This window comes from Echinops telfairi, unplaced genomic scaffold (assembly GCF_000313985.2).
Source record: "Echinops telfairi isolate 266 unplaced genomic scaffold, ASM31398v2 ScPeMD7_6;HRSCAF=24_1, whole genome shotgun sequence".
NCBI lineage: Eukaryota > Metazoa > Chordata > Mammalia > Afrosoricida > Tenrecidae > Echinops > Echinops telfairi.
In genome coordinates this window covers 18,532,050-18,549,077 of record NW_022103903.1, presented here as the reverse complement: position 1 = coordinate 18,549,077, position 17,028 = coordinate 18,532,050, and the positions used below count along the sequence as shown (strand labels likewise).

At 38.1% G+C, this 17,028-nt stretch overlaps 1 protein-coding gene across 1 annotated transcript in view; it reads right to left on the bottom strand.

Annotated features, from left to right (window-relative positions):
- Positions 1-17,028, bottom strand: part of EPHA6 (EPH receptor A6) — a 1,133,516-nt gene that overhangs the window by 281,477 nt on the left and 835,011 nt on the right. Inside the window, exon 12 of the mRNA XM_045286264.1 lies at positions 7,556-7,741. Coding sequence (XP_045142199.1) covers positions 7,556-7,741 — 186 coding nt within the window. The remainder of the gene's footprint in view (positions 1-7,555; positions 7,742-17,028) is intronic.

Sequence of the window (17,028 nt, the reverse complement as noted above, 5' to 3'; positions counted from 1 at the left end):
ACACATCTGTACATATGTTGTCATCATCTTTTTCAAAACATTTTCCTTCTTCTTGAACCCTTAGTATCAGCTCCTCATTTTTTTTCTCCCCACCCATGCTCCCTTCCCCACTCTCCTTGATAATTTATAATTTTTTTTCTCATGTCTTACACTGACCGCTGTCTCCTTTCACACACTTTTGTGCCCGGTAGTTGGTGGTGCTCAGTAAATGTTTACTGAGAGAGAAACACAAACACAAAACAAACCTCTGGACCTACGTTCACTAGCAAGGTGGATGAATTGTAGAAAACAAAACAACTAAAATACCCTGATGGCAAAATTGATTATGAATTGTGTTGCTAACCACAAGATTAGTAGTTCAACCCACCAGTGGTTCCACAGGAGAAAGCTGACACTTAAAGATGAGGAATAGAATCTACAGTCTCCAAAGCCCTAGGGAACAGCTCTATTCGGTCCTATGAGTTTGTTAACAGTTGAAATCAATGAGATGGTATTGAGTTTAGTTTATTATAATATACATATATCCACCCACCCCAAATCATTGATTGTGTTTACTGGAAAAAAGTTATCTACAGGTTTTATTATCTGCCCTGTGGCCCCAAATTGCTTCTTTCTTTTTAACATGGATAAATAACTTTGACTTTGTAGTCATATACATATAACTTCAGCAAGATCAACGATCTGATTTTTCATGTGAATCTGAAATGGGAGATGGTGTGATGTATCAATAGTGCAGATTTCCTTTACAAGCATCACAGTGGTGACGTGTTCTCTCTTTTGGCAAAATAATGGAATTGGTAACTATTAGATCTAGATGTAACTTGTGACTTCGAAGTCCAACCTACACACAACAAGGAGGAAATCGTTGAAACTTAAAGAAGATAAATTATTTGTCCGAGAGCCTGGGCATGACACCGGGGGAAGGAATTATGGTGCCACGTGAATAGCTGACGCCATAGAGGTGCCGTAATACTGCCTTTTTTACTACTTTGATAATAATGCCTAGTAGTACTCAACAAGTACTTTCAGCATTAATATGAATGATTGACGACAGACATGGACACTTCCATCAGGAACAGCACAGGCCACCCTGTCTTGGTGGCCTTGGTCTTGCTCATTGCTCATCATTGACTGCTACTGAGCAGGGATAGGTTTCTCATGAGGATCCAACCCATCTTTTCTGTATCTCTACTTTTTAAAAAAATATTTTATTGGGGGCTCTTATAGCTCTTATCACAATCCATACACATATCCATTGTGTCAAACACATCTGTACATATGTTGTCATCATCTTTTTCAAAACATTTTCCTTCTTCTTGAACCCTTAGTATCAGTCAGAGACGAAGTTCTTGTACATTTACTGTATAAGGTTGACCTATTTGAATTTGTTTTCTGCCTTATTTAGATATCATGTGGATCCACCAGAACTCTCTGAAATGAATCGATAATAGTTGGGAGAGTTTGAGCAGACCCAGCACATTTTAATGGCTTCAATACTGTCATATGAAATTCTTTGGAATATTCTGTGATAAAATGAAGTTGTATTTAGGGATTTATTGGGTATTTTGCATGGTTCCTATGAGTCCTTAGTGGAGTTATGATTGCTATGAGATATGGTCAGTATTTCTAATAAGGTTGCTGCCCACTCAGCCGGGAGATAGACATGTCATTATTTTTCCTCTTTGTTCTACCGTCATTATGAACTTAGTGCCCAGTATTCTAGACTGTGATCAAGTGCACTCTATTTCTTCATTATTAAACCATAATGCTTATATTTTTTCGAAGAGTAGCAGTTTTTCTCTTTCTGCCTTGTAGTTAACGACACTGTTGTATACATTATCCACTACACATGGCTACTAAGCATGCTACAAATCTGTTCTTTAACTGATGACTTTTATGTGCATTTTGGAGAAAAAGTATGTGCTGAGCATATTGTTGTAACTCGACTAATCTCTTTTTATAACAGCTGTCTCAGCAGGTTAATGAAATTGTGATGGATATCAAATAAATAGGTTCATTTTTTATCAGATATACTTTTATTAATCCAGCATTTCAACATTTTTCTTTGATATTTAACATAACAGTAGTTATATGACAAAATAAGAACTTTATAATAATTATCTCTCAGAGATAAAACCGACACAAATTACAAAAGCATGCAGATTAGATTTATAAAAAGATCTCATGAAGATTTTGATCTATATTTTGTATTAATTGTAACTGAGTGTCTATGGATTTATTTCTGTGAACCCCAGGATAGTCTACAAACATGCCTGTATAAACCTGCCCAGCATCTTTATATTCATCAGCATTATCTTTTATGTAAACGGATATTCCTTAGGGAGCATTAATTGCTAGCTATCTCTTAGCTATTAAAGGGCTATCTTGGAACAATTACCATGTATTTATGGGAATGAGGTATTCATTTATTCATTGCCTTTCTCCTCCTGTTGCCATAGCACTTGAGTCAAGTAGATCACAGTGCAAATATGTCAATTCATGATTGAAGGGATTATTCTGTGTCCATCCCCAGCACTCACAGAGACAGCACCTTGCCACCTTAGGCTACGTAGGGTTCGCTCTTACAGGCTAACACAGTTCATCTTTCACTAAGGTCGGTCAGTTACCTAGATGCCATTGAGTTCGTCCTTGCTTTTAGCTATGCTACGTACAACGGAACAAAGCTCTGCTCCTCTGATGCCATCTTAGCAACTGTTGTTAAGTTTGAGCTGATTTTTGTAGCCTATATGTTAATCCAGCTCATTGAAGGTCTTTATTTTTTGGTGACCCTCTAATTTATCAAGCAAGATAACCTTTTCCAGAGACTGGTCTCTCCTCATAACATGTCCAAAGGAAGTGGAAGAGCCACCATTTTCACTTACAATGAGCATTCTAGTTCTATGTCTCCCAAGAGAAATTTTAGTGCTATTCGGGCACTCCATGGGTTATTCCATGTTCTTTATGAACACATAATTCAAATACATCAACTCTTCGGAAGTCTTCCTGATTCTTTGTCCGGCCTTCGTGTGTATAGGAAGCAACTGAAAATACCGTGGCTTGACTCAGATGTACCTTGGCCTTCAAAGTGAAAGCTTTGCTCTTTAATGCTTGATAGAGATATTGTGCAGTTGATTTGCCAGTGCAATACAGTGTTTGAGTTCTTTGTTTCTTCCAAGAAATCTGATTGTGGATACTTATTGAGATGTAGTCAATAAACATGGCCCTGTTTTGATGTATTTCAAATCCACTTATAAATGTATTATAAATACATATCCACTAGGCTGGTGGTTATACTTGCATACTGGAGGAACATCTCAGTTAGGCTAAGGATCAGGATTAAATGGGATGTACTCTGAGTATTCCCACCTTAGAAGGGTGTGAATCAAGTCACCCCTCTTTCCTTGGTTTCCTTGGTGGTGTGATCTGCTGAAAGACATAAAACGAGACCTCCATCCAAACCATTCCTCTGTGTAAGAGAGCCATCTCTGAACTAGGGAGGCTTCCTGGGATTTCTGAGGAAGAAGAATCACAAGTAGAGTATGTTGGAAATCTTACCGGAAGGGGAAGCCTCGGCCACGCTGCCTCATTGAGAGGCCAAGGACCAGAGGGAGAGACTTGGCTTCTGGCTGAGGAGACGTGCTGCTGAGGACTGAGGTCTCCCTCCTTAATGTTTACTGATTCTAACATGTGGTGACCTGTGAATTTCCCGAGCAAACCTCATAATTGTGTGTTTTGCCCGTGAGTTCTCTGCGGCCACGGCAAATGAATGATCAGACCTAGAACCCAGCAGAAAGTAAAGTGCTGTGGGAGAAACAGGAGGTATCAGAATTGCAGAAAGAAGGGCGGAGGGGGGAGGTATGCCTCACCTCTGTCTTGTGGCATTTGGCCTGGGGAAGTTGTGGAGATGGAGGGCATAAGGAGGGCATATGTGGTCTCTGAAATATGCTCTAAAACCAAACACTCACTGCCACTGAGTCGAGTGACCTAGAAGACAGGGAAGAACGGCTTTTTGAGGTTTCTGAGACTGTAACTCTTAGTGGGAGTGGAAAGCCTGGCTTCCTCCCAGAAAACAATGGCTGGTGGTTTCTAACTGCTGACCTGGCGGTTAGCAGCCCAGTCATAATCCACTCTTCCACCAAGGCTCACCCCTCTGCGTCATTAGTCCACCTGTCAAATAAACCCCGGATAGTTTCATTCTCTTCTGCATTTATCATAATGTTGCTTATTGGTCAAATTTTGAGAAATTTTGTTTTGGTAATATTGAGTTGTAATTTATACTGAAGGTCATTGATCTTGATCTGTAAGTACTTCAAGTCCTCCTTATTTTCAGGAAACAAGGTTGTGTCTGCTGCATATTATTACAGCACTTTCCTCCACTTCTGATTCGACAGTCTATATGATGGAGTCCATCTCCTTGGGTTATTTTCTCAGCAGACAGACTGAATCATCATGGTGAAAGAATAGAGCCCTAACTCACATTTTCACGATTGTAAACTATGCAGTATCTCATTATGCTGTTTGAATGACTATTTTTGGTCTATGTATAGTTTCTTCATAAGCACAATTAAGTATCCTGGAATTCTCATTCTTCTGAAGGTTATTCATAGGATTTTTGTGATGCACACAGCTGGATGCTTTTGCATCGTCAATAAAAACACGAGTAAGCATCTTTCTGGTCTCTGCTTTCAGTCCAGATCTATCTGATGTCTGCAATAATATTCTGCATTCCGTGTCCTCTTTTGAATCTGGCCTGAATTTCTGGCAATGTATTGATGCAATTCTATTGCATTACTTTCAACAAAATTTTACTTGCTTATGATATTACTGATATTTAATCTATTTTTCTAGACTTCTTAGAATAGACCTCTAATGTATCTTTTATTCTCGGTCTTTTTTATTTATAAAGGACTTTGACTATGTACTCACATACATATAACTTAAGCAAGATCAATGGTTTGATTTTTAAACCAGGTTGGTAGAGATGTAAAGTAATCACTCCACTAATGGTTCAGATGTGCGTGTGAAATGAGCTGTGTATTTCCACTGGAAGACATGTGTTGTGTCACAGCTTATCTTATTAAGCCTATTTAGTTAATATAGTATCAATAATTCCCACTATTTCATAGGACTATAAATCTATTCCCTTTTTGAATGAATATAGAAAGAAGTTTTAAATGGTTGTGGGAAAATAGAATTGAGAGCTAATTCCCACCCCCCAACAAGCTTTCTGAAGCCCTTTTATATATGATAATGTGTACATGAAACAAATAAGGCTATATAAAACAAATAAGGCTATATAAAAAGCGATTATCAGTTGAATTCTGGGAGAAAGTAAGGACTTGATTCTGTTTTGGAAACTTTCTGCATAAGTATGTGTAAGAGGATTTTGACAACATACTTAAATTGTTTGAAAGCTTTGTAAAGGTTAGTAACTCAATTATATAAAAAAAATCTTGCCTGCCACATAGACAAAAAACAGAAGGAACAACTAAAATGTCCATACTAAGTGAATATGAAAACCAGAAAATAAAAACTCTCTCTTAGATTACAATTCTGACTAGGGATTGTATCATCGTTGGCTCTCCTCGAATTTTACAATTTTAGGGGCAATTGATTCACTCCCCCAAGTGTTTCTTAAACCTATTATTTTTCTTATTTAATTAGGGTAATATAATTAGGGTGAGTTATTATTTGGCAAATTTTGAAAAACGGGGGGAGTGGGACAGGCAGTGAAGGTAGATACACTTTCATTTGAGCACTTGTCATGGAGAGAGGTGCTCGTGTTAGTTCATCTGTCTGAGCTCTAGTTTATCTTACTTAAAACATAAAAAATGAAAATAATAATATTTTCTGTGAGGTGGACATGGTAAAATGTATATGTAAAATACCCGGTACATGGTAAAACAAAAAAAAAGCTACCATGAATATGGCCTACTAGGAACGATATGTTGTTAAATGCTTTATACACTTAAAAACATAATTCTTTAGCATTCTTCAAAAGTAAGGATTAAATATATCTCTTTTTATAGATATGGAAATGAAGGATAGAGATGTTCAGTAATTTTCCAACATTGCACACGTCTTAAGTGGCAGGAGCAAAATTCTTACCCTGTTTGATTATCTATTGCTGGTAACTGATAACCCCAAAACTTAAAGGCTTAAACTAACAACTAGAACTGTCTGGCTTGAATCAATTGAGTAGGCACTTCCCATGTTGCATGATTTTAACTGCAGCAGCAGTCATCTTTGGCAAGACTGAAACTTCAAAGATGGCCCACTCAGAAGGTTTGGTCAGTGCTGAGGGTTTCTGGGGCACTCAGATGGGCTTGCCCACTGTAACACCTTAGCTTGCCTCTTGTTTACATGAACTCATGTGGCCTGCCCATGTGGAGAAACTCCCCTCACCATGGAGGCTGAACTTCATCCAGAAAGGAATGATCTAAAAGGACAAACTTCAATGGCATCAATGGGACTTCTTAAAATGCCTAAATTTGGCTGAAGTTCGCTACATTGGCCAGCCCTGGCTTTCTGTGAGAGAGCACTAGACACAATAGTGGATAACTGAAGGCCACTGAAGTGATTTTCACCCAAAGGACCCTTTTCTGTCTTCCAAACTAGCATGACAACTCCTTGTTAAACTCTTGGTCAATGCCTCATGACAAGTATTTAGGCCTGTCATACAGATCTGTAACTACAAACAGTACTTACTGCAGGCTTTGAGGATGCTTGTATCTTCCCTGTTTCCAAATATTATGCTGTATTTTCAATTATATTTGAATAGTTTGAAAAGCAATATTATATTTCATGAAAGAAAAATGGCTCTTTCAAAGATTAAAATTATATTTATGTCATTCTACATTGGCCTTAATATGTTACAATTAATCAGTAAGTTAAATAAGAAGAAATATTGCTGTTTTATGCCCTACTGTTATTCAAATAAAAATGAATATATAGACATCTATTTCTTAGAGCAAATGATTAATTTTGTATTAAAAAATCTTTCAAAGGAATGGTTTTGATCTTGTTACTTTTGTAGAATAAATATTGGAAGAATTGTATCGTGTTATTTTATACAAATTATAGGAATTTATTTCTAATGGCATTTGTGTGATAGGTTCCACAGAGAGCTTTTTATTGAAAAGTTTTACGCAAGGTGAAGTATTCATTTACATATAAAACTTATTTCGAAACAGAAGTATTTTACCTTAATGATCTCAAATATTTCAGTTATTTCTTCTATAAATACTGACATTTAGGCAGCTTTAGAAAAAGTGAAAAAGCTTACAGAAATTAGAGCAAAGATACATAACCCTTTACTCTTGATTCATTAGTTCAAACTAAGTTAACAGTGATTTAAAAGCTATTTGGTGACCAGTGCAAATTTTGATACTGTTATTGTCTAATCAAGACCCTCAGAGGTCGTATCAAAGATGACATTGACATGAAGTTATTTCTATAATGATTATGATGTTGTTACTAAAGTCTTTCTCTCACTCTTTGCTTGACGCACTGAGGTAAAGAAATAAACAAGCAATGAAGACAAATAGTTACTTACTTTTTGTGACAACACCTTCAAGGCGAATGATATTTGGATGGTCAAACTGACCCATGATACTAGCTTCTCTTAGAAAATCTCTTCTTTGGCGGTCCATGTGGCCACCTTTCAAAGTTTTGATGGCCACTGGGATCTCTCTTTTTCCTGGTGTTTTCAAACGTCCACTACAGACTTCCCCAAATTCACCTAAAAATGAAAACAGAAGGTGTTTGGTGGTTAAAACAGGATTGTTATATAATGCTTACACTTGTATAATACATTTGTATAAAAGTTTGAAATGACAATATGCTTGACCAGCAGCATTTATAATGAATAATGGAACAATGCATTTTCATATGCTGTACCACAGGGGCTACCACTAATAGATATTCCTGATCTCCTGAGAAATTATGACTAGCCGAATGGGTAATGCTAATGTGATTCTATAGAATAGCAATCACTGCATGAAGTCTCCTCTTCCTGTTCTAAATGCTGATATATGGGTCAAATGTCTGTTGAATTCGGGGAATCCATCAGACATCTTGTCCTGTATGCCTACATGCTGCATGCCGAGGCTTCGATGACTATTAGAAATCAATACTTGGGACATTTCCGATATGAATATATTGAAAAGACCACACTACATTCACCTATAATAAAACATATTATAATATGAGAAGTGATTATCCAGACTACATTACAAGTGGTTGAAAATGCAAATGCAGTAGGACATATTATGTTTCAGCACTGGCTCCATGGGATAGATTAAATAAGTAATAGATATATCAACCATTCATCCATCCAGTCTAGAAATGCTGCGAATTAAAAATAGAAAAAAAGCATAGACTTACATCTCTGTTCTCAGGAGCTTATAGTTTAGTTGAAGAAATTAAGTGCACATATACAAAATGCTTAAGAACTTGAGAACTAAGGTCATGTAAATGTTGAGTTGAGAAAACTGTGAGCTTCAAAGTGCAGTAGTGGCTGGAAGAGATTTTGAAAGAAGTCGACTCTGAGCTGGGATTGAAAGGCGGGGGGGGGGGGAATGCAGATATGCAAGAGAAATAGCCATAGTCACGAGAGTGGACTATGGAGAGTGGGGGGGAGGTTAAGACAAAGATTCAAGAGTCCCAGAGAGGAAAAAAACTGATGTGGACATGGAGTAGTCAGGAGATAAGCCTGATCCAGAGAGGTCATGGTGGCACAAAAATGGGAGATCTTGTTAGTACGGTGCTAGAAACCCAGCAAAACATAAGATTCCCAACTCCTAAGTTTTCTGAAGCTGATTGTCCACATGTACTCAAGAGCACAAGATTTGAATCACAATTTACTCATCTACAAAGTGAAGATAAGACTCCAATTGTCTGTAATTCTACATCTCTTCTTGGTATTGGGGATATTGGGGTGGTCAAAAGTGAGAATATATGTGATATTATCGATATTGGGGAGGTCAAAAGTGAGAATATATGTGAAAGTGCTTATACACTGTAGTGTGCCAGCCATATGCTTTAAATAATCTAAGCTTTAGAAGGATGAGAAGGATGAAAATAAAAATCTCCTCTACTGGTCTATTAACAGCTCTGACCAATAATTAGATGAAATGTAAGTATATGTCTTAGGGAACAAGTCAAACATTTACAGAATCAGAGGTTCCAATTCTTCGTACTTTTCTTGACTTAATAGTTACAGGCAACCAAATGCTAACTATATATGGCTATGAAGTCTACTTTTGGTGTGGGTGCTAATATATTGAAACAAGCAAACTCATAAGTAAGTAAATAAAACTAGGAAGGAAGCAAGGCAATCTTGGCTTCCTGAAAATCAAGTGCAAACATGTGCCCACGAAAAAGGAAAGAGTTTAACAAGACAGCTTGTTTCATGAATGTTAAACAAACAAATAAGCAAACCAAAAAACATAGACCAGACTGTGGTTGCAAAATTTTCAGGGCATATGATGCTGGGGTTTTCGGAATCTTGCATAAATTTGACATCAAAGACATTCATGTCTTTTAAAATTTAATCATGCTTTCAATCTGTTGGGGGATAGATGTTCTTAATGATCAGTGGGAAAAGAAGCCATGGGTTTTCAGTTCTCTTTGTAATAATGCTTTTGATTTTCTAAAGATTTTCTCTTAGAGATAAAAAGAATGGCAATTGATAGACACTTTCAACATTTTTCCACTGAGGATGTAAACCTTGATAGAAGTGTGTGTGTTTAAATGAATACCGGACATATCCAGGCCTACAAAGATATTTGAAATTTATTTTTAGCTCATCTTAGTGATCTAATGATTATCCAGAGCAAAATAGTTCTGTCTTTTACTTCACTTTGCCTTAATAAATCTACTAGTACTTATAAAGAAACTCAGCAATGTTTTTAAATCCCTTACCTACCAAAAGCCAATAATCCATGTGAATTTTTATTCACATTTCCTAGTAATTCAAATTGACTTTTTACTATAATGAAATGAAAAGTGAACTCTGTTGGTATTTTATCAAGAGAGACAGAGTGGTAATTTTCTTGGGTTTTCTGTTGTCTGAAATTCATGTATCTTATTAGCACCAGGCAGGTGTTTTCTTCACGTGAAGCTTTGCATGATCAAGCTGTTATCACACTTATTTCAGTGACACTAAATATGGCTGCTTCAATTAAAGATCTGAGACTCCGAGAGCATTCTTATGCCAAGTTAAAAAAAGTTCAGAATGTAACATAACCTTTATCCGTGGTAAGCTTGGATGTATCAGAAAGACCAGGCAGACAGAAAATAACATGTTTAAATGAAACGCATAATTTCAGATATTGCCAAATACCAATGTACTATGCGATTTCCCTAGTAGAAAGAGTTGAGGCACTGTGCATAGCCTAAGTCAGAGAAACGATTTCTAAGAAATATCTGTGAAGGGTTATACTTATTGGTTAGTCCATCATTTACTCATTCAGCATGGCCATATTGTGTTTACTGATTTTTCCCCTTTCCAATACACCTTTGTCATCAGAATTACAAAACCATCGTTTATAGACTACTTACTCTGTGTCCGATGCAGATCTAAGCGTTCAATTTACATATTTAACCTTCATAACAAACATCTCAGAGAGTCCCCGCATTTTGCCCTTTATGTAGAGAGGAAATCATGATGCACGGATGTGAAGATGGTGCAGGACTGGGAGCTCTTTTCCTCTGTTGTAAAGAGCAAGCGCCACTATGGGTTGGAACGGGCTCAAAGACACCGAACCAACTACCTGACTAGTCTCCCTTCCCCATAGATAAGACTCATTACGGTAGCAAATCATTGACTTCTCCTTACTTTCTGACAGTGCCCTGTCTAGAACGAGTTCCCAATTCCTTAGACACATCCAAAGCACCCACATGAACACCAGACTCTATAATAAATTCACTCCAAACTCACTGCTGTAGTGTCAATACTGACTCATGGGGACCCTAGAAGACAGGGTAGAACTGCCCCTGTGGATTTCTGAGACTGGAACTGTTTTTAAGAGGAGAAAGCAAACATGGTAAAGCAGTAGGTTTTTAAAATAGTCTCTTAGGTCTCAATGGTTTATTACACCTGCCTACTAACCTGGTTCAAATCCACTCAGTGGCACTATACAAAAAGGCTTGGGAATCTGCTCCAACAGATTACAGCCAAGAAAACCCTACGGAGCAGGCCTCCTCTGTAACCTGGGGTGCTTCTAAGAGTTGTGATTAATGTGATGACAACAGTTGTTTTTTCCCCCAAAGCGTCTTTGTACCTAAACACCCCGTTGTTTTCCATGGTGTGCGTCTTCCCTATACAAAAGGAGTATTCCATCTCACTCGTCCCAGTGCAGTATGTTCCTGATAGTGTTTAGCTCGAGCGTACTGGCCTGGTCATTCCTAGCATTTTACTCCCTAGTGCTTTTCACTATCTTACATTATCTTTAAAATTAATTTTTAATTTGTTTACTTGTTTTTAACTGCCTTCCCAATTAAATAACTCCTACTGCCTCAGCCTCCATTTCACGGCCCATAATATAAAATCACAGTTGGGATATATTCGAATGGAGGTAGAGGTCAAGGAACTTTCTGCTAGGTTAATATTTTTTACTGCTATAATCTTTTTTGTTTCTTCACATTGTGTGCAATAAGAAAATGGCTCAATACACTCTGTGTTCAGTTGTCTGTGCACATTTAACGTAACTGCACACAATGCATTTTACTTCCGAGTATAAAGGTAATGGGAAAATATGTTGAAGCGATGTGAAAAATGATTTAAAAAGAAGGAAAGAGCACATATATTGTATTAGATTTTTAATTAAGTTTGAGAATATGTTAATGTTGGGGGAGGTTCTAAAGTAAACTCCATTATAATTAATATTACTAAGAGTGTCACTTACCCAATGGTACTCATTGCCTATCTTTCAAGAACAGAATTCTAGAATCTCTGTGATTAATTCTGTTTGATATCAACCTGATATATAGAATTTCAACACACAAAGGGAACAACACTACCTTGCAAACATAATCTCATACTAGATGAATTGATATTTTCATGCTTCTGATAGCACTTCACAGAAAGGGCTACCACAATACTTACATGAATTTCATATGCTGACGTAGGATTCTTGGCAGGAAGACCTGACTAAGAGCCGAGTCAAGACAAGGTCTGAAAAGTTAAGGCTTCTATTTCTGGCTTTCCACCAATTTGTATGGTGGCTTCTGAGAAAGTCACTTCCCCTTTTTCTGCTTTAGTGTTATTTCATGAGAGTGAAAGATTCCTTTGTACATATTTGCAAAGCTTTTTGAGTCTTACAAAGGAAAAGTCCATTGTGACTAGCGATTTTTTTTTGGAAATGACACCAGCACCTTGGAATATAGGCTTAATATGCTACTCTGAATAGTCTTCATTGCTAGGCTCTTAGATTGGAGTCAGGGAGCAAGTCTTCCTCAGTTCCTCACCAAACACTGGGTGAGGATGTCTGTGGTGAGTGCATTGAGTAACATGTGTGTCAGAATACAACCATCCTCCACTGGGTTTTCAATGTTTTAGTATTATTATTATTTTAGGAGTAGGTTGCCAGGCTTTTCTTCCAAGGCACCTCGGTGTGAACTTAAACCATCAACATACTTTGGACTGAGTGCCTCAACACTCAGCTTTCCTGCTTCTAGAGAGGGAGAGCCATGCACGTAGATGAGGATTGATGCGGGTCTGCGGACAGGAGTAAGCAGCACGGTGGAGCTTGTGGAGAGCATGCCTTCCAGTGGCATTTACATCACACAGACACTTCGAAACGTTAGATAGACCCTTTCGATTTGGGACTTTTCCACCCAACAATGCTCCTAGATATGGCATAATCCTTAGGAGATTTAAAATTGCTTCGCTTCTGAAAGAAATATTACTTACTTATTAAGCACTATTATTAGTAATAATATGTACATTGATCATACAAAGTACAGTCAAAATACTTTTGAGAAAGGAGGATATCCGACTTTGGATGTGTTAGTCAAAGGGGTCAGTCTCGGGAGAAAGATATCATACCTGGTAAAATGGAAGGTCACAAAAAAAAAAAAAAAAAGCAAGAGGAAAACTCTCAATGAGATGATTGAACAATGCTTACAACAATGAGCTCAAACAAAGCAAAGTCTGTTAGGATTGAGCAAACGCTGGGCAGTGATTCATACTATTGTCTGCAGGGTCCTGATAAGTAAAAACGGACTCAGTGGCATCTACTAACCATTAATATAAGAATAATTTACACTTTTTCAACTCACTGACAACTCCACACTTAGAACATCATTTTAGTTAATCAGCTTCTACCAGATGACCTCTCACATTACCTGCTTTCTTATCTCAAGGTATATTGGAAAAGCTTTCCTTTAAGCAAAAAAAAATTTGCATTTCAAAACTAGCTCTTTTTGATGCACTATCAAAATTGATATTCTGTTCTGCCATCATAAGAATCATTTCAGAAATCCAATCTAACTCGAAAGAAATCTCCGTAACTCAGGGAATTCAGTGTCTGAGTTTTCAGTTTCCTTATCTATAAAGTGTGGCTCTTATCTTTTTGCATAGTTATAGGTAGTAAAGGTACATAAAACATCTAACACTGTCTTTGGCAGCTCCCTTTATTGTTACCATGCTGATTTCACTTGCCTTTGTGCTATACTTCTCTCCACTTGAAAACTAGATGCCCCCAATTCAACCACCTGCCAGCTCTGCTCCCATAATCAAGCTAAAGAGAATTATTGATGAACCGGTTATCATTGCTCCTAATGGTTCTAATCACAGCTATATCATCTTTTGGTCATCGTATAATCTCAGAGTACTGTTTTTCACAAACACCAATGAGTATCTTTAGGTTGATAAAGTCTTTCTTTCTATTTCTAGCTCAGATTTCTCTTTTAAACTCCAGACCTGTATTCATCTCCTAAAACTCATTTCCTTCTCTTTGTCTCTTAATATACTTAATTCATTAAGAACATTAATTAAGAACTTAATTCATTTAATATCTATAGGGTGAAAATTGCACACCATAGTTATCCATATTTTAATTTCTGAAATCCGCCAATATGTTATAAAACAAAAGAACTTTGTCAATGTAATGAAGGCATTGTTTTGTTTTGTTTTTCTTAAACTTTTATTGTGAATTGGGTGAAAGTTCTCAGAGTAGACCATGAGGTTTTATATCAATAATTTATACACATTTTGTTTCATCTCTTCCTTTGTAATCCCCTCAATGTAAAGTCACTTATCCCTCCTCCTCCCTATGTTTGCTGATACTGTTCCGGAGATAAATTCTTCAGATGTTCCTGAGCTCATAACAAAGACAGTTATAGGATCAGGGCCAGGAGGACTTCACAGAAGGAGATGAAATGATGGAAACAGAGATAACACTCTTGGGAAAGCAGGCCTTCTGATTATTTGCTGCTTTGAGCTGCCTGACCAGCAGAGCTTTGGTGCTGCAGCCTCTCCTTAAAAGGAGATAACACAGCTTGCATGAGTCTACTGTCATGTTTGATGATACTTGTCTGTTTATGGCTCAGTATGTACTTTTTTTGTTCTCCTTAAATTGGTGCTTTCGTAGTGCCTGGTCAGATTCACTGCTCTATCTGTTCTTTGTGGGTGGGTAATAAGGTCCTTTGCTTGAAGCATGATAGGCTATGTACACAGTCCACCATCCAGCATTGACTGAAGGGAGTGACCTACTGGCATGAGGGAATGACGCATTCTATAGAAACTGATGCTCTTACTTTGTTTCTCTTTCCTGTGAGTAAATGATGCTTCATCCAATGACTATGTAAGTTGAGTTTGTTTGTTCTGGACCTACTGCCTTTCTGCTATGGCTTGGGCTGCAGCTCCTGGTTGCAGGCATTGTTGTTCACCACGGCATGGGCCTTATCCCCTGGAGATGGCAGCATATGTCACTCTGACACAGGCAGAGAGTGAGCAAGAGATTCAAATACTGCTATGCTGCTGGCTTTGAAGATGGAGGAAAGGCCATGGGCAAAGAAAAAAAAAGAGGAAGCTGTTTCTAGAAGTTGAAAAAGCCAAGGAAATGGATTCCTCTCTTGGTCCTCCAGAAGAAGCCAGCCCTGCCCGCATCTTTGTGGTTGCCCAGTGAGACTGATTTGGGAATGCCTACTCCCCTCCCCCTCTTTTTTGTTGCCTTGCACAATTTGTTAAGAGAACAATAGTAATTAAAAGAATAGCATTCCTTTGCCTTGCTCTTGCCACATAGTCACCACATCTGCTTCCTTCTAGCCATCTCCCGGGAAGGCCCTTCAATTTAGGTCTTGATCTAGTCTTTGTCCAGATTACTATTGTCAGGCAGTATTGATTCTTTAAGGATCCCTGGTGGTGTACTGAGTTATGTGTGTTGCACTGTTAACCACACTGTTGATGGTTCAAACCCACGAACCTCTCATCAGTATAAAGATGAGGCTCTCTGCTCCCAGTCTTTCTGGGGAACGTAAAGGGACATTTTTACTCTGTTCTATAGGGTTGTTACAAGCCAAATTGATTTGATGGCAGTGAGATTTTGTTGTATTTTTTTCAATCTGACTTTGTACTATGTTCCATCTTGCAATCAGATGAATCAATTTAGAAAAAGTACCTAATCATATAACTGCTTAAGATGAATTTTAGGATCCTTATCCTGTCTAAATAAGGCCTCTTTCCATCCAGCAAGGCTATACAAGATGGAATCATTCAAGGGTTCCAGTACTTAGGCTGTGCTTTGTATTTGGCAGTTTTTATGCAACATGCTTGCTCCTTTAAGAACAATTAAAACAATGGAATATGAGTAATACCTACTGCATCGGTGTATTTTTATGAGAGGGTAGTCATTTTCTCAGGTTGTTATATTCAATTACCACAGATTATGTGTTTTAAAACAAGAATAGTGCGAAGTGTATTATGTCATAGCTTGGGAGGCTACTCGGATTTTAGGGCCATATTCTCTTCTCAAACACTAAGGGATGACTCTCTCTTATTTCTCCAGAGTTCTGGTATCCTCGTATCTGTAGGCTATGACAACTGGAGTGTTGTTTTTAAAGATAAAGATAATAAGACACATCCTCATGACCTCATCTTAACTAATTACATCTTCAATTACCCCCTCTTGGAATAAGGTCACATCCACAGTGTGTGTTAGGACATTAAAATAACTTTTGGTAAGGGCACAATTCAACCCATAAAAGGTAATGCCTGACCCATGGCCCTGCGGGGGACAACACCGGAGACGCAGTGTGGGTATTGCACCTGATCTGATCCTGCCACACTGAGGCAAGGCACTGGGGGAGTGCAATGGAACAGCAAGGGAATGGAGCAGCAAGGTCCCCAGGAAATGATGAAGGTGGGCTTTGGGGCCAGGGCATAGTGCCCCAACAGACTGGACTGGAGAACACTCCTAAAGGCGAGCGATTCTTGAACTAACTACAGCTTTTCTTTCTTGTTGTGTTTTAATTTGTTCTTTGTCAGTGGTTTGTTGTTGTTGCTGTTTTGTTGTACATTGTTGCTTGGTTTTTCTCTGTCTTGTTTTTGTGCATGTTATTGTCTCAACAGGTATGTCTAAATAAAATAGGCTGGATGAACAATCTGGAGGAGAAATCAACGGAACCTATGGTTCCGGGGAAACATGGGAGAGGGTGAGGTGGGGGGAAAGGAAGAGGTGTTAACAAACCCAGGGACAAGGGAACAACAAGTGATCCAAATTGGTGGTGAGGTGGGTGTGGTGTGGGAGGCCTGGTAGGGCACGATCAAGGGTAAAGTAATCAAGAGGAATTGCTGAAACCCTAGTGGGGACTGAGAATGTTAGTGGGACAGGAGTAAAATCAAGTGAAATAGAGGAAAGAGCTGGGAGGCAAAGGGCATTTATAGAGGTATAGATAAAGATATCTACACGTGCAAATATATCTATATGAGGATGGGGAAAGAGATCTATGTGCCTATATTTATAGGTTTAGTATTAAGGTAGCAGAAGGACATTGGGCCTCCACTCAAGTACTCCCTCAAAG